This window comes from Hypanus sabinus, chromosome 10 (genome assembly GCF_030144855.1).
Source record: "Hypanus sabinus isolate sHypSab1 chromosome 10, sHypSab1.hap1, whole genome shotgun sequence".
NCBI lineage: Eukaryota > Metazoa > Chordata > Chondrichthyes > Myliobatiformes > Dasyatidae > Hypanus > Hypanus sabinus.
In genome coordinates, this window is record NC_082715.1 from 122890435 (window position 1) to 122915947 (window position 25513).

Below are 25513 nucleotides of genomic sequence, written 5' to 3' on the forward strand. Positions count from 1 at the left end.
ATACAAACCATTACCGATTACAAGTCCACCAAGTGCACCAATGACAACTCCTCCCTTCCTGATGGGTTGAATGACTTTTGTGCACAATTTGACACAATAAATGATGTGACACTGAAGAAAACCCCCTCTCTTCCTGAGGAACAGGCACTTTCTCTGCAAGCAGCCGAGCTGAGGAGGATCCTAGCCAGGGTAAACCCACACAGAGCTGAGGAGCCAGACAACATACCTGGTCAGGTGCTGTGCGGTCCAGCTAACAGAGGTCTTCACGGATACCTTAAGTATCTCTTTGAAACAGCTCACTGTCCTGCAGGCTTCAAGGCTGACACCATCATTCCAGCGCCCAAGTGAGCAACGGTAACTGGACTAAATGACTACTGCCCAGTGACGCTCTCCTCTACGGTCATGAAACGCTTTGAGCGGCTGTTAATGGGTCGTATAAAATCCCACCCTCCAGCTGCATTGGACACTTTCTAGTTTACTGATGATGCCGTAACCTCAGCCCTCCATTCTGTCCCGTCAGACTGGGTAACCGCTTCTTCCCTCAGGCAGTGAGACCAGTGAAAACCCTGACACCACTAGGACAGCTAGCTGTTTACTGTTTACTTCGCTGCATACTACATGCACTTTTAATTATATTTTATTAACAATTTTTTATGCTCTGGTGCAGGAAAGTGATGCTGTAGTCAATAAATGAGTAGAAGAGCTGGCTCAGGGAGATACAACCATTCTCCTGCTCCTATTTATCAAGTTTTGTTCTTGTTTACAATGAACTTGTGCATAGAACATCACCTGCACTGGTGCGAGGAAGTTTGTGAACCCTGTTGAATTTTCTCTATTTCTGCATAAGTATGACCTAAAATGTGATCAGATCTTCATGCAAGTCCTAAAACTAGATAAAGAGAATCCAGTTAAATAAATAACATGAAAAATATTATACTTCATTTATCTATTGAGAAAAATTATCCAATATTACATGTATCTGTTGGGAAAAGAATGTGAACCTCTGGGGTAATGCCTTCTGCAAAAGCTATTTGGAGTCGGGTGTTCCAATCAATGAAATGAGATTGGAGATGTGTGTTTTAGAGGTGCCCTGCCCATAAGAAAGGCACACAAAGTCCGGTTACTAATAGAGCCTACCCTTCTCAAGAAAGACCTTTTTATGTGCACCATGCATCGATCAAAACAACTTTCAGAGGACCTCAGCAGAGGAATTGTAGAGATGAATGAAGCTGGAAAAGGCTTCAAAAGCGTTTCTAAAGGGCCATCAGTCCATAGTAAGAGGAATTGTTTACAAATGGAGAAGATTCAGTTCTGTTGCCATTCTCCTTCGGTGTGGGCTTTGTGCAAAGATCACACAAAGAGCCCAACGTGCAATGCTGAAGCAGGTGGAAAAGAATCCAAGTGTAACAGCAAAGTCCCTGCAGAACTCTTTAGAACTTGCTAAAATCTCTGTTCCCATGTACACGATAAGAAAAAACACCGAACAAGAATGGTGTTTATGGAGGGACACCACGGAAGAAAACACTGCTCTCCAAAAAAAAACATTGCTGCATGTCTCAAGTTTGCAAAAGACCTCCTGGATGTTCTGCAATGCTTCTGGGACAACGCTCTGTGGAAAGATGAGACAAAAATTTTTGGCAGAAATGCACATTGCTATGTTTGGAGCAAAAAGGCTCCAAGGTGCTCACCAGTACCAAAACCTCATCCCAATTGTGAAGCATGGTGGAAGAAGCATCACACACAATATCCGGGAGGAACTCAGCAGACCAGCAGCACCTACGGACAAGAGTGCAGTCAATGTTTCAGGCCGAGACCCTTCAGCAGGACTGGAGAAATAAAGATGAGGAGTCAGAGTTAGAAGGTGAGGGAGGGGATGGAGAAACACAAGGTGATAGGTGAAACCGGGATGGTGAAGTAAAGAGCTGGGAAGTTGATTGGTGAACGTGCTACAGGGCTGGGGAAAGGAGAATCTAATCGGAGAGGACAGAAGGCCATGGAAGAAAGAAAAGTGGGAGGAGCAGCGGAGGAAGATGATGGACAGGCAAGGAGATAAGGTGAGAGAGGGAAAAGGGAATGGGGAGTGGTGAAGGGGGGTCCATTTCCAAAGGTTCAAGAAATCAAATTTCATTCCATCAGGTTGGAGACTACCCAGTGGAATATAAAGTGTTGCTGCTCCAACCTGAGTGTAGCCTCATCGTGAGAGTAAAGGAGGCCATGAATTGACACGTTGGAATGGGAATGGGAAGCGGAATTAAAATAGGTGGCCACTGGGAGATCCCACTTCTTCTGGCAGACAGAGCATAGTTGCTCAGCGAAGCGGTCTCCAAATCTATGTCGGCTCTCACCGATAAAGTGGAGACCACACCAGGAGCACCGGAGACAGTAGATGACCCCAACAGACTCACAAGTGAATTGTTATCTCACCTAGAAGAACTAAAAGGTAGTGAGGGAGGAAGTGCAGGGGCAGGTGTAGAACTTGTTCTGCTTGCGAGGGTAAGTGCCAGGAGGGACGAATGGACAAGGGAGTTACGTAGGGAGCAATCCCTGCAGAAAGCAGAAAGTGTGGTGAGGGAAAAAACGTGCTTGGTGGTGGGATCCCATTGGAGATGGTGGAAATTACAGCTGGACTTGAAGGGTGGTAGATGAGAACACGAGGAACCCTATCCCTGGTTGGGTGGGGTGGAAAGAGCGTCATGCTTTGGGGCTGCTTTGCTACCTCTACGCCTGGACAGCTTGAAATCATTGAGGGAACAAGGAATTCAAAATTGCATCAAGACGTTTTGCAGGAGAAAGCTAGGCTCGTTGGGCACCTGGAGCTGAAAGAAGTTGGATAATGCAAAAGGACAATGATCCGAAAGATAAGAGTAAGTCAACAATAGAATGGTTTAAAATGAAGAAAATTTGTGTTTTGGAATGGCGGAGTTAAAGACCTGAACTTAATCCCATAGAAATATTGTGAAAGGACCTGAAACAAGCAGTTCATGCAAGGAAGCCTGCCAATGTCCCAGAGTTGAAGCAGTTTTGTAAGGAGGAATGTCCTAAAATTCCTCCAAGCCAATGTGCAAAACCGATCAACAGTCACCGGAAACGTTTGGTTGAAATTATTGATGTACAAGAGGGTCGCACCCGTTACTGAAAGCAAAGGTTCACATACTTTTTCCCAACAAATACATATAATATTGGATCACTTTTTCTCAATAAGTAAATGAACAAGTATAATGTTCTTGAGTTATGTATTTAATTGGGTTCTCTTTATCTAGATTTAGGATTTTCCTGAAGTTCTGATACATTTTAGGTCATACTTATGCAGAAATAGAGAAAATTCTAAAGAGTTCACAAACTTTCTAGCACCACTGTAAGTTTCCAAACAACACTCACTGTACTTTAGAATTATTGGATGATGTACTTTGAGACCATATTTTACGATGGTACTAAAAACTGTGATAATTATGATTAATAATTATCTTTTCATTTTTCAAAATGTAGACCAAATTTTCTCCAGATAACTTTATCAAGAACATACAGGAAGTACTGGATACACTTCACAGTGAGGTATGTTTCACGCCCTTCTGTTTAATATGCAAAAGATGTTTTTTGATTCATCTGCAAAACCTGCTATTGGACTGGGATCAGCATGCTTATAATCATAAAACCCAACCCAGACTGAAAGATTAGGATGCATGGGTGATTGCAGGAAATCGGCTGCTTGGATTCAGAACTGGCTTGCACATAGAAGACAGAGAATATTGGTCAAGGGGACTTATTTGAGCTAGAGGTCTGTAATTAGTGGTGTTCTGCAGGGATGTGTGATGGGACCACTGCTGGTTGTGATGTATATAAATGACCTGTATGAAAATGTAGATTGGTGTGTTTTGCAGATGATACCAAGATTGGTGGAGGTGTGGATACTGTAGAAGACTGGCAAATGCAAATATGGACAGGGAAGTGGCAGATGGAGTTTAACCCAATAAATGTGTGGTGTGGTGTCTTGGTAGTGCAAATGAAAGGAGAGAGATCTTGGAGTCCAAGTTCATAGCTCCTTGAGAGTGGCTACACATGTCGATAGGATGGTTAAGAAGGCTTATTGAATGCTTGTTTTTATTAGTCAAGGCATTGAGTTCAAAAGTCAAGAGGTTATGTTGCAACTTCTTGGAATTCTGGTTCAGCCACATCTGGAGTATTGCGTACAGTTCTGGTCAATCCACTATAGGAAGGATGTTGAGTCTTTGGAGAGGGTGCAGAAGAGTTTTACCAGGATGCCAGCTGGTTTAGAAGGCATGTGCTATCATGAGAGGCTTGGGTTGTCTTTCCTGGAGCAGTGGAGGCCGAGCAGATCTGATAGAGCTTCATAAGATTATGAGGAGTATGGATAGAGTAGATAGGGAGTATCTTTTTCCCAGGGTAAAAATGCCTGGTACACGAGGGCCTGCATTAAACATGAGAGGGGGTAGGTTCAATGGGGATGTGAGGGATAAGTTTTTTTTTTATTCAGAGAGTGATGGATGCCTGGGATGTGCAGCCTGGTGTGTCCTATATTTTGATATAGATCCCACCCAAAACTGAACATTTGAACAGAATTTGCCTCCGCACACCCTGGTATATTTTAGCAGAATGGATAGCTGTCCAGAATCCAAATATTTCAACAGTCTGTACACTGTTTAGAACTAGAATGACCTCACAAAATATGCAGTCGATTTGAAGCCCTTATGTGCAGCCGACACAAAGGTTTAGTAGAATGTACACCAGACATGAACCAAATGTTAATTTAGGTTAATGTTAATTTTAAATGCTGAAATTGATGCTTTTGTTTTGTTAGAGGTATTAAGGAACATTGAACTATTTCAAAGACATGAATCCCACTGTTCAATTAAATTTCAAAAATATACTTCATTTACGATATATACTGCAAACACAATCAGTACATATCTTTCTCTATGTTCGTTACACTCTCAGTCCAGTGCATTCTCTTACAATGCATCACACCACTTATTGTTGCAGTGAAGCATTTTGGAGGCTATTGTGGAGAATTCTGTGGAGAGTGCATCACTCAGCACTTGCTGTCACACCTTGGAATGTGCCAGTCAGCAGTATCCACTTGCCACTTAATAGACTGGAACTAATTACTTCCTCCTATCCCTGTATCTTGGGCATCAGAATAAAGTGCATTCTCACATACAGTACAAACAGAATACTTGCTCACTCTGCAGACAGAATGAAACTTACCAAGAACTTCCCAAGACAGTTTGCATTCCCTGATCACACTCAAGCCAGGAGCAATTTCTCTTGCGTGTTTACAATTAACTAGCTAGCAAATACCAGATTAATCCAATATCGTATTTTGTTTTGTTTGCAGGTCCCAAGAGCCTTTGTGAACTTGGTGACAGTTCTCAACATTGTTCCATTACGGGAGCTTTTTACTGACACACGACTGAAATGTCCATTATTCCTCTTAAAGTTTGTATTCAATTTGAATGCATTGTACAAAATTGTATCTTTGTATGTCTGACAAATGTGCTTTTTCAGAAATCGTAATGGTAGGAGATAAGTGAGAGAGAAGCTAAGTGTCTTCGCCCACTTACTGTTTGATAGGGAATTCTTTTTTTTAACCCTCCCAGAGAACAATGGACATATTGTTTATGTAAAGCCACTATGTTAACCAAAGACAAAAGTGACACAGCTAGTGGACCTTCTGCCTCAGCTCCAAGATCAAGGCCTCTGGTGCTGTCTGTGTGGAATTTGCACATTCTCCCTGTGACCACGAGTGCTCCAGGTAGTTAATGTCAATAAGAAGATATATGGGATACTGGCTTCAAAGTTCAAAGGAAAAATTATCATCAGAGTACATATATCTCACCACAAACAGCCCCGAGGTTCTTTTTCCTGCGGGGATACTTAGCAAATCCGTAGAAAGGTAACTGTAAGTAGGATCAATAAACAACAAGCTGTGCAAATAAAATTATAAATAAATAATAATAAGTAACTTGAGCATGAAATAACCAGATAAAAAGCCCATAAAGTGAGTTGTGAAAACATCAGAAATAGGAAGTGTGTGGTTATCCTCTTTGGTTCAAGACCCTGATGGTTGAGGGGTAGTAACTGTTCCTGAACCTGCTGGTGTGAGTCCTGAGGCACCTGTACCTTCTACCTGATGGCAGCAGTGAGAAAAGAGCATGACCTGGGTGGTGAGGATCTTTGATGATGGAAGCTGCTTTTCTACAGCAACATTTCATGTCGATATGCTCTGTGGTTGGGAGGGTTTTACCTGTGATGTACTGGGCCAAATCCATACCTTATGTAGGATTTTCCACTCAAAGGCATCGGTGTTCCCATACCAGGCTGTAATGCAGCCGGTCAGCACACTTCCCACCACACTTCTGTAGAAGTTTGCCAAAGTTTCCGATGCTATCTCCATAGACTCCTGAGGAAGGAGAGGCACTGCAATGCTTTCCTCGCAATTATATTTATATGATGGGTCCAGGACAGGTCCTCTGAGATAGAGACACCCAGGAATTTATAGTTACTGACCCTCTCCACCTCTGATCCTCTAACGAGTACTGGCTCAAAGACCTCTGGTTTCCCCCTCCTGAAGTCTACAATCAGTTCCTTGATCTTATTGACACTGGGCTGGCTTTTGTATTCATTGAACACAAGAATGGGGGGGGGGGGTTATGCTCCAACTTGATAAAACATTGGTCAGACCTCAACTAGAGTACTGGGTAAAGTTCTGGTCACCACACTGTGGGAAGAATGAGAGTGCAGAAGAGGTCACCAGCATGTTGTCAAAGGTGGGTGTCACAGTAACGTAGTGGTTAGCACAATGCTTTACAGTAGAGATGACTCGGGTTCAATTCCCACCGCTGCCAGGAAAGAGTTCTCCCCGTGACCACGTGGGTTTCCTCCGGGTGCTCTGGTTTCCTCCCACAATCCAAAGACCTACTGGTTGGTAGGTTAATTGGTCATTGTAAATTGTCCTGTGATTGGGCTAGGATTGAATCTGAGGATTTCGGGGCGATACGGCTCCAGGGGCTGGAAGGGCCTACTCCACACTATACCTCAATAAGTAAACTTCAGTTGTGAGGAGAGACTGTGGTGTCTGGGTCTGGTTTCCCTGGAGCAGAGGATGTTTAGAGGGGACATGATTGTGATACATAAACACATGAGGGTTATAGATAGGGTCGAGCGCAGAAGTCCTTTCCCGTTTCCAGCGGACATAGATTTGGGGAAGTGGTAAGAGATTTTGGAGGGGATCTAATGTGGAACTTTTCCACGCAGAGAGTGGTGAGTATCTGGCATACACTGTAATGAGGGTGGTGGAAACAGAGTCACTGGCAGCATTTAAGGTGTGTGTAGGTGAACACCTGAATCATCTAGGCTTTGAAGGCCACGTGCAGGAAGGTGGGATTAATATAGGTGGGTGTCCACTAGTTGGAGTGAACATGAGGAGACAAATGGCCTGTTTCCTTGTTGTGTTCAATCTATGGCTCAAAGATGCACTGGGAAATCAGTTGGCCACTGTGAATTACCCTTTTAGTAAGTAAAGAGAGAAACCAAAGGAGGCTCATGGGAGTGTGAGAAAGGAAAATGTTGCAGAGCTCCGAACAAGTAAGAATAGTGGAGATGGGGTTGCTCTGATGTGAGCTAGCATGGACCTATTGGGCTGAATTACTCCCTTCTGCATTGAGATAAGGAAGTTACCATTCATGGACATTAAAGGGTATGAGAACCAGGCCTATTCATTGAGTGAAGTGGTAGTTCTCTGGAAGCGGAATATTTTCCCAGTATCTGCATATTTGATCCGAATCTACGTTTTGTTTCTCCACAGGTTGCTTTGCAGGTGTGTCGTTAACCCTCTGGACAACTCAACAGAGCTGAACGAACTGAAAACCCTCAATCAGGAATATCAGGTATTGGCCTTCATTCAGACAACACTATCCAAGCTGTCTGGACATCCCAAAGTATTCTACTGCTAACAAAGTGCTTTTACGTAATCCGCTGGCTGGCTAGAAGCACAGAAAGAATTTGACACATTAGAAGATCCCGTCAAACAGGAATACAGCAATCTCCTACTTGTTGCTGTTAAATAGGAGATGAGTATTGACAGGACACCGGGGCCGATTCCCCTGTGTTATGTGACATGGAGGGGAACCTGGAGGAAATGGTGCTCCCACTGCCTTTGTTCATCTGGGTGGAAGAGCTCACAGGTTTGAGTGATACTGTTGGAGTAGCTGAGGAGAATTATATTTTGCAGATGGGTGCTTACAATGACCTGAGGGGGCAGTTGAGTTAGGCATCTTACCACCTGTGGAGCAGCTCTCTGCAGGTCTGAAATCGGCATCCACATTCAAACCAACCTTATTACAACCCAGTTCAACAGCTGAGAAGCAGACACAAGGTGGAAGTCCAAAGTCAAGTCTATTGTCATGTGTGAAAGTTCATATCTGACAGGTACAGGTGCCAAGGTGGCATAGCGGATAGTGCAATGCATTTACAGTTTGGGGCATCTTCCCTTCAACCACTCAATTCTGCTTTCCTCGGTAAGGGGTCTCTGTACATCCTTCCCGTGGAATGCGTGGGTTTTCTCTGGGTCTTCCCCTGTCCTCCCACGGTCCAAAGGCGTATCAGGTAGGTTAATTGGTCATCGTAAGTTGTCCTGTGATTTGGTTAGGATTAAATCAAGGTTGTCAGGGGTTGCTAGGCAGTGCAGCTTGGAAGACTGGGAGGGCCTATGTCTAAATAAATAAAACTTGCAGTAGAATCACAAGCTCATAGCATCTGATACACAACATTCATAAGGAAGACATAAATCAAAGATAGATCATATGAAACTATACAAGAGAAAAACACAATGAAAATGAACAGAGATCTATTGTAATGCTGTGTCAAAGTGGTCATAGTGTGGCTTCCCTGAGGTAGTGATTAGGGGGGTGTACATTGGTTCAAGAACTGAATGGTTGAAGGGAAGTAGATGTTTTTGAAACTGATGGACTTCAGGTTTCTGTATCTATTGCCCATTGGTAGATGCAAGAAGATGGTATGGCTAAGATGGTGGGAATCATTTGTGATTGACGTTGCCTTTTCGAGGCAGTCATCACGTAGATCCATTCAATGGTTGCGAGGGATGTGCTGATGACATATTGGGGCTGAACCTACAACTTCTTACATTCCTGCATGTTCTATCTGCTCTACTAATCCATGATACAAACAGCCAGGATACTTTTAACAATACCCCAGTAGAATTTTGTTTGATGACAAGCAGAACTTCCTTAAATTAGCGCAATAGATGACCGGTGCTGGAATCTGGAGCAACAAACAACCTGCTAGAGGAACTCAGTGGGTCAAGCAGCATCTCTGGGGTTGGGAGGGAGGTGGGAAGAAATTGTCAAGGTTTCAGTTTAAAATTGGTGGACTTGCAGATGATAATTGTCCAAAAGATTCTTTGAAGGTCGAGGATGAAGTGTAAATCTAACATTTACAGCTCTTTTATTAAAGGTTCAAATTTTCAAATATTTAATCTACATTTATTATCAAATAATGTAAACAGAATACAACCCAAAGATTCGTCTTCCTGCAGACACCCATGAAATAAAGAAACACCATGGGACCTGTTCAAAGAAAATATCAAACACCCAATGAGCGGAAAAAGAACAAGTTGTAGAAACAGCAAAAAGCAAGTGAACGACACACAGAGTATCAACATCAAACCATGAGTCCAGGAATATTCAGCTTAGTTCAGTTCATTGCTACTAGCTGACTGCAGGCCAGAAAGCCAGTCTTGGCTGAGTCGCCCCAGTACGCATCGATCAAACCACTCTAAACCAGCAAAAAAGAGTAACCAGAATCCAGAAATACATGCAACATGAGCCTCAAAGTTTCCCAAAATGAGTCCACAGCTACAAGCCTCCTTGCAACGTGGAACACAAGACCCCTGCACTTTCCTCCAACAGCAGCTAGCGAGAGGGAGGGGAAGGCTGGTCAAACACAAGCTGAAGGCACTGAACCCCCACCTGCACTTCACTCAGTCTTCCCTGCTCAATACCTCAATCAGGGAGGAGAATGGGTTTGTGCCCCGCGTCTGGGCTCCTGGGCTTCGTGGCCATACACTCTGCACTAACCTCACCGAACTCTCTCGGAGACAGCAAAGTGCCAGATCACTCAATTGGCCCAAAAACACACCAGCAAAATGTAAATCACAAGCTCCAATTGCACATAGTAGTAGAACCTATTTGAATGAAGAAGAAGAAAAATTAGTTTTGTGAATTGTCTGCAGGATTTTGCCATTGGTCATGTTGTTCAATGGAGTCATCTTGAACATTAGATCTTCATCAAAGTTCCAGCAGTGTCCATTTAAAACAGCAAGCCACTCAAATTAAAAACAAATAAGTCCAACAAGACAAGTTTTAAAAATAAGTAACAGTGAGTGGCAGCAAGGAACGGCGAATAAGAAATAAAGAGAGGTAAGGCAAATAAAAAAGGACTAGAGACTCTGAGCCTCCCTTTATACTGCAAACTAGTTTAAGCTGGTTAGACAAGGGATCCTTTTCTGATAGGAACAGTCAGTTCACAACAAGCACAGTCTTGATTCATGCTGCCATGACATCTCAAACTTACAGAGGAACTTGAAAATCCATCAGAAGTTTACAGACAAACAGGTGATTGTAAAAACAGATAAGCAAGTATAAAGAAAGTTAAACTACAAGAAAAATACAAATTTCATAGTAATTTAGGTCCTAAGCTTCAGGACAGGAGTGTATGAGTAGCTCTCCTGCCTCAACAGGAATGCAACTTGCCAAATTGTTAATCCCATTCCTCCATTCCTGGGACATTTGTCCTTTTGGCAACAGAGCCCTTGAGTATATGAATGAGGATCCAGTGGGGGAAATCAGTCAGATATTGGTCAGGCTGATCAATACCTCCATCCATTAACCCAACCCACCTCTCGCCCCATCACCACTATATCTATAGCAACCACACCTCTCCACAGCTCTTCAACACCTGCCATTGCCCCACGCATTGCCACTTCACTTGAACATTGTGTTTTTTTGGATTGAATTTATATTTATTTTTATTGTGTTCTTTTATGCTGCATTGGATCCAGAGTAACAATCATTTTGTTCTCCTTTACACTCGTATAATGAAGAATTACAATCTTGTATCTTGAGCCTGGAATCAGATTCCCAAAGACAGCCCAAGGTAAGAGTAATCCTGTGGCTCCAGACCAGGAGTCCATGGGACTCACAAAGGATCCAAATCCCTTAACGTGAACCCACGTTTGACTTTTAGAGGCGAACACACTTATTGATCGAGTCTGGAAGGTACGACAGCAAGGAAGACTTTACCGTGGTCATCCAGCCATTTCTCGAGGACGTCCAAATGCCAAGGGACAAGGTAACCACAACACTCAGCACCTAATGCGCTGTTGCCAGTTAGACCAGTGGGAGATAACAGCAAAATTCCTCATCAATGTTTCATCTCCAATAACAGTACAATTGTCCAGAGGAGCATTCTTTAGGTAATGTTAGGCTTCATGTTGGATTTCCACTCAAGTTGCTGGGCTGACAGGCTGGAGACTCTCCAGCTGGAAGAGTGAGGTGAGGTCCTGTTGGGGAGGAGAAGGATTGGTACCTTTTGGTAATCCTAATTGCAACATTGGTTGCCCACTGTGAGTAACAGGTTCATCAGCTAAACAGTCAATTCAGCCCACTCAGTCAACGCAGACTGAGGTGCCTGTGCAATTCCCCTTGTATGGCCCATATTCCCTGGACCTCTCCAATCCATGCACCTGCCAAATGTGTTCTAAAAATTGTAAATGTACCTGTCCCTACCACCCTCCACGGCAAACATTCTCACAGTCTCTGTGTAGATAAAGTTGCCCTCAGGCCTCTTTTAAACCTTTCCCCGCTCACCTTAAACCTTTGCTCTATAACTTGGACTCCCCACCCTTGGGGATAGGACAGTGCCAATCCACCTTATCTACGCCCCTCGTGGTTTTATAGGAATCTCTATAAAGACACTGCTCGGCCTCCTACGCTCCAAGGGAAAGAGAAACCTACCCAGGTCCTCCTTACAACCCAAGCCCCCCTCCAGTCTCAGTAACTATCTCACGAACCTTCTCTGCCCTTTCCCGTTTAACCTTTTCTACAGCAGGACAACCAGAAGTGTATAGAGTCCTCTAAATCCGGCATCTTGAACAGCCTGCCGCAGGACATCTCAGATACTGTACTCGATATCCCGACCGATGGAGGCAAGCGTAACAAAAGCATTCTGTGTCGCCACTTCAAGGGAACTATGTATCTGAACCTCGTGCTTGTTTTCACACGTTCCCTGGGGACTGGGAGTACTAATCATCTGATCAAGGGACCGTGCCTGTCTCCAGATACAGACAGGGGTCTGTGCAAGCTGCTGACTTCCCCCGATGACAAATGTCTTTCCCTCCCACCAGAACGGTACGCCCGACACGTCCTACTTTGCACCAGACTGCTTCCATTTCGACGTGAAGGCCCACTCGCAGGCAGCGCGGGCTCTGTGGAAGAACCTGGCGAGTATTTGATCATTAAATCTTTAACCTTCTTTTCCTTGTATACATGGGAGTGTGGATGTTCGTGCGAGTATGCCCGGGGGCAGGTGTGTGCACACAGATATGAGAAGGTGCACGTGAGCGTGTGCGCTCTTGGCCGTTCGTAGAATGATACAGCATGGGACAGGCCATGCTGACCAGTGAGCACCCATGTGTATTAATCCCATCTTCCAGCACTTGACCCGTTACCTTCAATTCCTGTATGATTACAGGGCTCATCTGAACTCTTCCTTCACCACACTCCCTAGCTTCACACTCCAGGTACTCATCACCCTCTGGGTGAAAAAGGTCCCCATCAGTTCCCCTCTAAATCTCTTACCCATCACCCTAAATCTATATCCTCTCGTTCTATCTACTTTGGATATGGTGAGAAGCTTCCAGCTGTCGTCTTTATTTATATCCCACATAACTTAACATTCTTTACCAACATTTACCATTCCAGGTGAGCCAAAATCTTACCTCTCCGGTCTCTCCTCATCTTGGAAACACTCCATCTGATTCTCCTCTGCACCCTCCCCAGCACCTCCACATCCAATAACTGGCTATTGGTGATTCACTCACCAAGAAGGCCATTCAGCCCCGCAGAGCCATGCCAGCTCCAACCATAGCAATCACTCACACAGTCCAAAGACATGTAAAACCACTTGGTAGGTTAATTGCTCATTGCAAATTGTCGCTTGTTTGGGCTAGGGTTAAATCGGTGGTTGCTGGGCAGTGCAGTTTGAAGGGCCGGAAGGGCCTGTTCTGCACTGTATCTCAATAAATACAAAAATAAACATTATTTTCTCTTCCTTTCCTCTGATTTCCCCATAACCCTGCAGCAATTCTCTCTCTCTCTCAAATGCCCCTCAATTCAGATCCTCCTACCACATATTACTAAGGAGTAATTTACAATGACCAATTAACCTACTAACCAGAATGTCTTTGGGCTGTTGGAGGAAACCTATGCGGTCACGGGGAGAACATACAAACTCCTTACAGGCATTGGCGGGAATTGAACCCAAGTCACTGGTACTGTAAAGCGTTGAGCTAACCACTGCACTGCCCATTGAGGCTATGCTGGCCGTAGCATTCCTTGGAACCCATCCAACAATTCCAGCATGAAATTCTAGCTTCCGTCTTCAGATACAACTCGGGGTCTTGCCACCTGCAGAGGTTTTCAGATGATTCGGCATTTTGTGGGCTGTGTCAGCTGGGGTCAAGAGGCTGAGTAGAGAAGAGTGGTGGATAACTTTGTTGAGTGGTGTGGGCTGAATCTGCAGCTCAACATCACTGAGACAAGGTAGTTGGTGGTGGACTTCAGGAAAGTGAAAACACTCCCATCTCCATCAAGGGAACAGATGTGGAAGTTATCCAGGACTATAAATACCTGGGAATTCACCTGGACAATAAACTGGACTAAAAATACAGGAGCTCTGTACAAGAAGGGACAGAGCCGACTGTCCGTCCTGAGGAGGCTCCGATCATTCAACATCTATGGCATTATGCTGCAGATGCTCTACGACTCAGTGGTGGCCAGCACTATGCTGTAGTCTGCCGGGGCAGCAGAGTGAGAGCAGCTGACGCCAGAAGATCGATAAGTTCATCTGGAAGGCTGGCTCTGTTCTGGGGGTGGAACTGGATTCCCTGGTGGTTGTGCCTGAGAGGAGGATGCTGCAGAAGCTACAGAGCATTATGGACAATCCCTCCATGACATACTGGACAAACAGGAGAGCACCTTTAGTAACAGACTGATTCCTCCAAGGTGCACCATCGAACGCCACATGAGATCCTTTCACCCTGTGGCTGTAGGACTCTACAACTCCTCCTTAACTATATAGTTTCATTGCACACCTGTATTTTGCACTATTACTTTTTAATGCACATCTTGTATTGTTTTCATACTTCAATGTTACATTTTGTATTTTAAAGTATGTATTTCTGACTGAGCAACAGTAATTTCCTTCGGGATAAATGATTTTATCTTATTTTATCTAAAACGTCAGCAGCAACCCAAGATTTTCCTTCAGGTCTGATGCACTTAAGTGGAGGCAAGATGAACACAAGGGACGAGAGCATAGGATAGATTGGTTGGTAGAATGAATGAGAGGAGACCTTTTGAGCCTTTACCCCCTTACAAAACTGTCTCTGTACCGTGAGTGATTATGACTTCAGAAACAGGAAGGCATCTGAATGCTGGAAACACAGGTTCAGCCAAACACAGTCCATAGCTTCCTCTTCTGCCTCAATGAGGGCACTCTCAAGGTGGAGGAACAGCACTTCATATTCCATCTAGGTAACCTCCAACCTGATGACATGACATCAATTTCCTCTTTTAGTCTTTTTTTTTCTTTTCCCCTCACTCTTCCTTCTATTCTTCACTCTAGCCCTTTAGCTCTTCTCCACCCCATCCTCCTCCTCTTTCCCCCATGGTCCACACTCCTCTCCTATCAGGTTCCTTCTTCTCCAACCCTTTACCCTTCCCATCAACCTAGCTTCACCTCTCATCTTCCAGCTGATCTTCATTTCCCTCCTCCCACCTTTTTATTCTGGCAGCTTCCCACTTCCTTTCCAGTCCTAATGAAGACCCTCAGTCCAAACTGTTTATTCATCTTCATAGGCGCTGATTGGCTGAGTTGTGTGTGTTGCATTGGGTTTCCAGCATCTGCAGAATCTCTTGCGTTTATATTCAAGAAATAGTTCAACCCTCTCCTAATTCAATGGGGAGTAGAGAGATGAGTCTGGAGGAAGAATTTGGTAAATAAATGTTTGGACATGGCTCAAAATTAGATCAGTACAGTTAGCTAAATCAACTTTCTTCTCTGCTTTTCAGCTGGAGCCAGTGGGCCAAAAGACTATGAATCAATCGCTTGATGAGCCCCTTTACCTTGACTGTCCTTCAAAGGTAACGTTTGTGTGAAAATGGCCTTTATCATTAAATATAAAAATGAAATTATATTTGAGTTCTTTTTAAAATTTTACTGGGTTGTATTCAATATATTATTTCAGAAATTAGTGGCAACCAATCTTGCACCGGGTTTCTCAGTTACAACATCAAGAGCAGATCAAGCCTTGGGGGAAGAATGTGTTAGAAGAGCTTGGGTATTGAATGAGCACCACTTACTATAAAAGATTCCCCAATCTTCTTCACTGAAATGTTTGGAAAGGAGTTTTGATGCCAATCCTTGGGAGAGCTGGCCTCCATCTAAGATTTTGATCTTACTGTAGGGCTTTAGAACTTTTGTTTTATTATCACAGATCAAATGCTGTATTCAGCTGGCTTTATCCATTGGCTCCCATAGGCTTTCACTGTAACAATCAATCAGACGGTGTCGTATCCTTGTTGGACTGCGTCAATTCTCTTGCCAGAATCTAGCTGGGCCATCATGCCCTACTTCATCAATTTCTTGCTGTTTCCTCAAATTTTCAGTGAAATTATTTTTATACTCCTCTACTTCCTTACAGAATTGTAATCTTATTATTTATCATAGCCCCTTGTCCTTCCCTGTTTGCTCCCGTATATCACTGGGTTCTAGTTTAGAGAATTTTCATTCTGGAAGTACACACTCACTGTCACTTCCTTAAACGTTTCCCTTTGACCCTTGTCTCCAGTGTGCTCTGATAAATTGAGTCATGTTTTATTTAAAAGGTTTTATTTCAAGTAAAAATATTTTCTCTAGATCTACCTATATCATAACAATGCTAAGTTCACCTGAATCTGTAGTGTTACTCATCTCATCGTTAGTACCCTCTTCAGATGCTCTATCTAGTCTTTGCCCAATAGTTCTTCTCTCTCTCTGAGCTTGTTACATTCTGCTGAAGATGTTCCCTGAATGCAGTTTTCGAATTCTGCACCCTCCACATATCTCATCCTGATCCTGTCCAAGTTAACATTGTCAGCTGAATGCACAGTAGAGATGCCCCAAGTTAATGATATAGAGCCAGAAAGATAACAGTGCTGGAAAAACATTGCAAAAATCAGAAGAGCTGGAAGATGGAAGATGACTACAGAGTGACCATAATGTGGTTGACTATGCTGTTGATGGCAGGACAGCCTGTTATAGGAAAGCTGGCGAGTGCAAAGGTAATTTATAAGAATATAGCTAAGACTGGAGGGCTTAGAGTATACACTAGGGAGTCTGGGACTTTATTCCCTGCAGTGTAGGAGACTGAGGGGTGACATTATAGGTGCTCATAAAATCATGAGGGTCTTAGAAAGGGTGAATGTGCACAGTCTTTTTCCCAGGAAAAAAAAAGCTAGAAGATATAGGTTTAAAATCAGAGTGGAAGGGCTGAAATGGGACCTGAAGGGCAACTTCATGCAGAAGGTGGCATGAATATGAAATGAACTGCCAGAAAAAATAAATGAAATGGGTAAAATAATGACATTTGGGAAAAACATTTGAATAAGCACGTGGATAGGAACGTTTACAGAGGGATATGGCTAAAAGCAAACAAATGGGACTAGCTCTTGGTTGGCATGGAAACAGGGCTGAAGGACCGATTTCTGTGCTGCGTTCCTTTATTCTATATCTCTTATGAATAACAACCAATAGGAGGAGATAAGGTACTGTACACAGAATACATCCTCTCATCAGAGGATCAGAAGTGGAGAGGGTTCGGAACTTTAAATTCCTGGGTGTTACTATTTCAGAGGACCTGTCCTGGACCGAGCACATGCGCCTTTGCAAAGGAAGCATGGCAGCACCTCCACTTCCTCAGGAGTCTGCTGAGATTTGGCATGGCACCTAAAGCTTCTATAGGTGTGAATGGAGACTATATTGACTGACTGCGTCACGGCACGGTACGGAAACACCAATGATTTTGAACAGGGAATCCTACAAAAGGTAGTGGATTCATCCCAGACATCACGGGTAAAGCCCTCCCAACCATTGAGCACATCTACATGAAATGCTGCTGTAGGAAAGCAGCATCCATCTTCAGAGATCCTCACCACCCAGGCCGTGCTCATTCCTCACTGCTGCCATCAGGTAGAAGGTACAAGAGCCTCAGGACTCACACCAGCAGGCTCAAGATCAGTTACTACCCCTCAACTATCAGGCTCTTGAGTAAAAGGGGATGACTACACTCACTTGTCCCATCATTGAAATATTCCTACAACCAATTATCTCACTTTAAGGACTCTTTATCTCATTAGCTTATATTATCGTTATTTATTGCTATTTATTTGCATTTGCTTTAGCACAGTTTGTTGCCTTCTGCACTCTAGTTGAGCTTTCATTGATCCTGTTATTGGTACGTAATGCCCTGGTTAAAATTTCTACAGCTATGATGTGAGATATTTTTATTTAAGCAGCTTTCTGCAAAAGCAGTGTGTCCTGTTAGTAAGAGAGTTTTGGCTTCAGCTGAAGATAAGGAGCCATGTTGTCCATCTTTAGAATCCGGTGTCAGCCAGCCAGGATTATCTTGGTACATGTTGTGACTCTGTGCCCAGTGGAAGATCGGGGGAGCTGGGTGGGATCAGATTTCTGAAGGACAGTTGTCTTGTTTGGCAGGAGTTGCGGAGCAGGTCACAAGGGAAGATGCAGCATGCTGCTTGAAGGAACGTGCCCATTGTAAGAAGTGCTTTGTGTAGACGGTTGGCTCCAAGGAGGCAGGGCTAATACTCCCGAGAGAGCCAGTTCATTCAAGATGGTCCTTGATGGAAATTCAGACTGCGGCAGGTGCCTTCACGCAGACCGTGGGTGTAGCCCATGAGTAAAGCGATATACCCAACTACTTCAACTGCCGATGAAAGGTGGCCTTCTCACCACTGAGTCACGGGGCTGCTAGCGGAGTTAGCCAACGAGCCAAGTTTGAACACAAATCTGGTGGAGGGTGGCAGGCATAGATTTGCAGAGCATGCCCACAAGAAAATGAATCTCGGGGTAGAATAGGGTTACATATGTATTTTGAACTTTGATCTTTAAATACCAGTGGGAAAGGAAAAGCTGGATTAATGTTGCAAGTAGCATCAATACTGCAGGAAGCATTCCCAATGTAGATTAGGAGGATATTCAATAATAGTAAAAGATCAGATATACAGTATAGATTATATCTAGAAGTTCAAAGTATTATTAAATTGTGTATATGTTACTATGTGCTAGCTTGAGATTCATTTTGTAGGCTTTGACAGGGAAAATATTAATAGAATGTTATGAAAAACTATACATTGACAAAGACTGACAAACAACCTATGTGCAAAAGAAAATAAACTGTGCAAATAAAAAGAATATAGAGAACATGATCTGCAAACCGTTCTGGAAAGTGAGTCTGTAGGTCTTAGAATCAGTTCAGAGTAGTCATGATTAAAGTTATCCACACTGGTTCGGGAGCCTGTTGGTTAGAGGGTACTAACAATTCCTGAACCTGATGGTGTGGGACATAAGGCTTCTGTAACTCCTGCCCAATGGTAATGACGAGAAGAGGGCACGGCCCGGATGCAGGGCGTGTTTGACAATGGATGCTGCTGTCTTGTGTCAGTGCTCCGTGTAAATCTGGTCAATGGTGGGTAAGGCTTTGTCTGCGATGGACTGGGCTGTCTCCACCATTTTCTGTACTCTTCTCTATTCCTGGGCATCGGTGTCTCCATACCAGGCTGTAATGCAAGCAGTTAGGATACCTTCCAGTGTACATCTATATAAATCTGCCACAGATTTTGGTGACGTGCCAATTCTTCGCAAACCTCTATGGAAGTAAATACACTGTCGTGCCTTCCTTGTGTTGACACTCACGTGCTGGTCCCAGAATAGATGTCAACACCGAGGAATTTCTAGCCACTGAACCTCTCCACCTCTGTTCCCCTACTGAATGCTGACCTATGCACCTCTGGCTTCTTCCGACTAGAGTCAGTAATCAGCTCTTTGATTTTGCTGATGTTGAGTGAGAGGTCGTTGCTGTGGCACCATCCAACCAGATTTTTCAGAATCCCTCCTATATACAGATTCGTCGCCACATTTGACTGGGCCAACAATCGTGGTATCATCAGCAAACTTAAATATGGTACTGGAGCTGTATTTAGCTTTGCGGTTATAAAGTGAGCAGAGCAGGGGGCTAAGCACACAGCCCTGTGGTGTACCTGTGCTGATGGTGGGTGTGGAGGAGGTATTGTTGCAGGAACCTCTCATTCTAAATAATTCTCCAGTGTGATCTAGAAGTACAAATGAATTGAGTAAATCTGGGTTTGGCAAACTAATCAGGTTCTTTCTTCTGACAACCACAGGATGAGCCGTACTTGAGAACATACAGAAACAGTAATTATACTTATCCAAGTAACCCTGGGCAAACAACTCCAGTGGCCCCCAGCAGCATTCAGACTACCGTTATAACAACGCACAAGGTAATACATGCACTCTCGGCTTGCTTCAATGAAATGTTTCCTTAAGTGTGAAATATACTGTACTTCACAAGGCAGAAGAGAGAGGGAGAGAGATAAAATGGTGCATGCCCCAATTGTATAGCTGAGCAAATCTATTGGAGCTTTTTGAGGATATCTCCAACATTGATAGTAGGGAACCAGTACATGAATTGCATTTAGACTTCTAGAAGGCATAGAGTTCTAGAGGAAGTTTAGGACCAGAGAACATGGCCTTAGAGTAGAGGAACATCCATCTGGGAACAGAGATGATGAGGAATTTCATTAACCAGAGGGTGGTGAATCTGTGGAATTCATTGCCACAGGCAGCTATGGAGGCCAAGTCATTGGGTGTATTTAAGGTGGAGGAAGATAGGTTCTTGATTAGTCAAACTCGATGGGATGAATGGCCTAATTCTGCTCCTATGTCTTATGGCCTTATGCTCTCACAACAGTTACCTCACAAATGGTTAAGTCACAAAATGAGAACCCATGGTGTTGCAGGGAACATATTAGCATGGACTGAAGATTAGCTAACAAGCAAGGAAAGAGGGGTCATTTTCAAGATGGCAACCATCGTGGTACCAAAGTGAATTAATGCTGGGACCTTAGCTGTTTATGATCCATACTGATAGCTCAGAGGAAGGAAGCAAGAGTACAGTAGCCAAATTTGTGGATGACACAAATACAGGAGGGAGGCAATTTGAGAGGATGATGCAAACAGTTTACAGAGACTTTGGTTGGTTAAGTGAGTGACTGAAAAGTTAGCAAGTGGAGTACGATGTGGAAAAATGCAAAGGTGTTCATTTTAGTGGGAGAGAAAGAGAAAATAGTATTATTTAAATGAAGCAAAGCTGTAGAGGCTGAAGTACAGAGGGATTTGGATGTTCTTGGGATGAAACATAGGAACAACAAACAAAGCAGGGCAGAAACTCAGTGGGTCAGGCAGCATCTGTGGAGCAAAATGAACAATGGACCTTTCAGGTTAAAACCTTCATTGCATAGGAGCAAATCTGGTAAGAGGGAGAGCTAGTGAAAAGCTGACATTTTTTCAGGGAGTTTGGAGTATAAATGAGGCAAGTCTTGTAAAGCACAAGACTCTAGTAAGACCGTATCTAGAGTAGTGTGAACAATCTTGGACCCCAATTTGAGTAAAAGTGCTATTTAAATAGAGGTCATTAAGAAATGATTCATCAAAATGATCCCAAATATAGAAGGGTTGTCCTATTAGGACAGGATACACAGGTTAGGACTCTATAGTCTCTGGAGTTTAGAAAACTGAGAAGGCAAGAATAACAACACACACACAATGATGGCGGAACACAGGCAGCACCTATAGGGAGAAGCACTGTCGACGTTTTGGGCCGAGACCCTTCGGCAGGACTCAAGGCAAGAATAAAATGTGTTTAATTGAGGTCACCAGCTAGAAAGCATACACTACCAGAGGAATGGTGTATCCAATCCCAGGATATTCCCCCTGCTTCATTTTTAATGTTTATTGTGTAATAATACTTTAATATTGTGTCTCTCCCATCACTGTGACAAAATGATTGAGAATGAGATTACCCCTTCTTGAAGTAATCTCACAGCAGTAACCCAGAATGTCCACATATGTAACATAATATCACAGAACTGCTGTGCAAATCTAAGTTACTCATTCACACACCCATCATTCAAATAGTTGTCCTGTTTAAATCACTGAAGGCTTGACTTAACTGGTTAATGTCTCCTGGAACTCGAGTCAACTTTGAACGGAGTCTGTAAAGGTGCAGCAAAATCTGGATGCATATGGTGTATTTAGCAATCATATTCAAAGTTTAGTAAATTTAGGAAGTTCAGTTGATAAATTAATCAATGCTATTTTTTGAATTTATTGATCGTCTGAGTTCAACATGCAAGGATAAAATATGGAAAACAGTGACTTTCTTTCATAGATATTTTATGATTTAGGTATTTCGTTGGAAAAAAGATCATTTGTATGAAAGACTTAACTTACCTTTTGTGATTCTAGTCATTTGTATCACAAGTGTCCTTCCAAACGACACCATCCATCACTGGAACCACAGGGGATCCCAATCAGGTCAGTATCAATGCTGGAAGGGAAGCAACATATTCCATTAAATCTTTACAACGCACTTTAGCAACTCTCTACTGGAAATATATATTTTGACCCAGTTTGATAGCAATGAATCAGAGAGCAAGAGGGGAATTATCGTACTTGCACTTGGGATTCTTGTGGTAATTATTGAAGAGTCACCTGAAAATCCTCCAAATTTACTGGAAGGGTAAGTGAACCAGAGTTGGTGTCCAACCCCAAGGCATCACTGAGGCCCACTTTGACTCACAGACATTTAGCCCTTTGGTCCAACTGGTCTATGCCAACCTAGATTCCCAGAAAAGCTCATTCTATCTTCTTTATTTGTTTGCTTTATTTATTTATTGAGATGCAGCATGGAATAGGCCCTCCCAGTCCTTCAAGCCACACTGCCCAGCAATCACATGACTTAATCCTAGCCTAATCATTGGAGGACTTGCAATGATCAATTAACCTACTGACCGGTACATCTTTGGACTGTGGGAGGAAACCAGAGCACCTGGAGGAAATGCACACAGTCAAGGGGAGAACGTTCAAACTCCTTACAGGCAGCAGTGGGAATTGAACCTGGGCCGCTGGTACTGTAAAGTACCACTACACTACCGTGTTGTCTATTTGCCTGTATTTGGCCCGTATCCCTCTTTTCCTATTTGTGTACCTGTCTAAGCACCTTTTAAATTATGTTAATGTACCTTCCTCCACAACTTTCTTTGGTGGCTCATTCCATATGGTGACGACCCTCTGAGTGAAAAGGTTCTTATTAAATCTCACCCCTCACACCTTAAATCCACACTGGGCAGGCCTTGTTGTTTACAGGTTTGACACCAGTCTCAGTCTTCCATGATCTGACATGAGAGGAAGTTATCTCGTAGGCAAAGGAAAAAAAAAAGTCAACGATGTGCTCAAAGCCTCTGTGACAAATATGTAACATTCCCACTGGGCTCCTGGAAATCCCTAGCTGATAAACATTGAAAGTGGAGCAGGAACATTCAAAGCACTGGGCTCTTCATATCCATGCCTTAGAGATACAGAGGTCTAACTAAAGAGAAGGCAGCTTCCCAAGCTGTTGCACCACCCCCTCCCCACACCCTAACCTTGAATCTGCTGGTATCTCTGGTCATGTATGTGGAAGAATCTGTGGTTCCAGGATTGGCACCTTCCGTCATCTTAGAACATAAAAAATCTAGAGAGGAAGTAACTCATCAACAGTTCTGAGGGGCTGCGTAATAAGCAACTAGGCGAAATCTTGCATGGCTTATCACGTAATGCAGTGGATGTTTTGTCACTGAAGAAACCTTATAAAATGATTCAGCCTACACCTGACCCTCTTTGACCTGATCCCACAAGGGAGATCCAGAATTTCCTCAAATCTAGAAGGTTGATTTGAGGAAATTCTGGGTGCAAAAGAAACCTAGGTTCCCAATTAACGCACATATTTCTACAAATATTTGCATATTTCACAGAAATCATGCTTTTCTTATGAATATAATTCCAATTCCATCTAAAAGATGCCAGAGATCATATGATGATATAGGAGAACCTGGTCACAGTTCAGGTTCATACAGCATCGAAACAGATTCTCCAGCCCAGCTGATGCATGCTGACCAACATTCCTCTCTTCGCTAATCCCATTTGCTTTCATTTAGCCCATATCCCTCTGAGCCCTTCCTATACGTGAAGCTATCCAACTGTCTTTTAAAAGTTGTTTTTGTGCCACACTCAATCATTTCCTCTGGCAACTCACACCCATCACCCTTTATGTATCAAAATTCACTTCTCGAGTTCCTTTTAAATTTCTCCCCTCTCACCCGAAACCTATGTCCCTGGGAAGAAGGCTGTATGCTTTCACTCTGTCTGTGCCCATAATAATTTTATACATCTTTATAAAATCACCCCTCATTCTCCTACACTCCATTCTGCTCGACCTCTCTCCATGGCTCCCTCCCTCATCCCAGCCGCATCCTCGTAAATCTCCTCTGCACTCTTTCCACTTGAATAGTATCTTTCCTATCGGACGGTGACCAAAATTGAGCACAAAATTCCAAATGCAGCCTCAGCTACGACTTATACAAAAGCAAAATAACATCCCAGCTTCTATACGCACTGCTCTGACTGATAAAGGCCAGCGTGCCAAGAGCCTTCTTCAATACCCAGTCTACCTGCGAAGCTACTTTCAGTGCAATCTCATTTTATATTAGACCATAAGACAGAGGAGTAGAATTAGGCCATTCAGCCCTTCTAGTCTTTTCTGCCATTCAATCATGGATGATTTATTACTCCATTCAATGCCATTCCCTTGCCTTCTCCCTGTAACTTTTGAAACCCTTACTTATCAAGAACCTATCCACTTCTGCTTTAAATATGTCCAATGACTTGGCCACCACTGCCATCTAAGGCACTGATTTACCACCCTCTGGCAAAAGAAATTCCTCCTCAACTTTGTTGAAAAGGGATGGCCTTCTATTCTGAGGTTGTGCCTAAACACTGCAGTGTTTAATTTAGACCATAAGACATAAGAGCAGAATTAGGCCATTTGGCTCACTATTCCATCATAGCTGACTTATTATCACTCCCAACCCCATTCTACTGCCTTCTCCCTGTGACCTTTGACACCCTTACTAATCAAGAAAACATCAACCTTCACTTTAAATATACCTAATAACTTGGCCTCCACAGTCATCTGTGGTAATGAATTTTTGCAGATTCTCCGCTCTCTAGCTAAAGAAATTCCCAGTCATCTCTGTTATAAAGAACATCCCTCTATTCTGAGTCTGTGCCCTCTGGTTCACCCCCGATAGGAAATATCCTCTCCACGTCCACTCTGTCTAGGTCTTTCAATATTTAATATGTTTCAAAGGCATCCTCGCTCATTCTTCTAAGCTCAAAGGAGTACAGGTCCAGAGACATCAAACATTCCAATGTTCCTCATACATTAAATCTTTCATTCCCAGAATCATTCTCATGAATCCTCTGAACCCTCTCCAATGCCAACACATTTTTTTAGATGGGGGCCCAAAACTGCTCACAATCCTCCAAGTACAGTTTGACAAATACCTTATAAAGTCTCAGCATTGCATCCTTGCATTTATAGTCTAGTCATCTCCGAATGAATGCTAACATTGTATTTCCATTCCTTACCATTGATTCAACCTGCAAGTTAACCTTTAGAGAATCCTGCGCAAGGACTCCTACGTCCCTTTGCTCCTCTGATTTCTGAATAATCTCTACATTTAGAAGTCTAAGCCTTTATTTGTTCTACCGAAGTGCATGACCACACACTTCCCTACACTAGATTCCACCAGCCTCTTTGCCCATTCTCCTAATCTGTCTGAGTCCTTCTGCAGAGTCCCTTCTTCCTCAATACTACTTGCCCCTCCAATTTTAGTGACATCCGCAAGTGTGGCCATAAAGCCTCTGATTCAAATCGTTGACATGTAACGTGACAAGGACCAGAACCTACACCAACCCCTGTGGAACTCTACTAGTCATCGACAGCCAACAAGAGAAAGCC

At 43.4% G+C, this 25513-nt stretch overlaps 2 protein-coding genes across 2 annotated transcripts in view; both read left to right on the forward strand.

The window, feature by feature from the left end:
- LOC132400344 (phospholipase B1, membrane-associated-like) overlaps positions 1-11494 on the forward strand; it is a 66834-nt gene extending 55340 nt beyond the window's left edge. Inside the window, exons 22-25 of the mRNA XM_059981297.1 lie at positions 3487-3552; positions 5354-5454; positions 7823-7904; positions 11281-11494. Of these exons, the coding sequence (XP_059837280.1) occupies positions 3487-3552; positions 5354-5454; positions 7823-7904; positions 11281-11409 (378 nt within the window). The 3' untranslated portion in view covers positions 11410-11494. The remainder of the gene's footprint in view (positions 1-3486; positions 3553-5353; positions 5455-7822; positions 7905-11280) is intronic.
- Positions 11495-15406: 3912 nt separating this feature from the next.
- LOC132400343 (phospholipase B1, membrane-associated-like) overlaps positions 15407-25513 on the forward strand; it is a 70988-nt gene continuing 60881 nt past the window's right edge. The window contains exons 1-3 of the mRNA XM_059981296.1: positions 15407-15458; positions 19776-19892; positions 21919-21987. Of these exons, the coding sequence (XP_059837279.1) occupies positions 15411-15458; positions 19776-19892; positions 21919-21987 (234 nt within the window). The 5' untranslated portion in view covers positions 15407-15410. The remainder of the gene's footprint in view (positions 15459-19775; positions 19893-21918; positions 21988-25513) is intronic.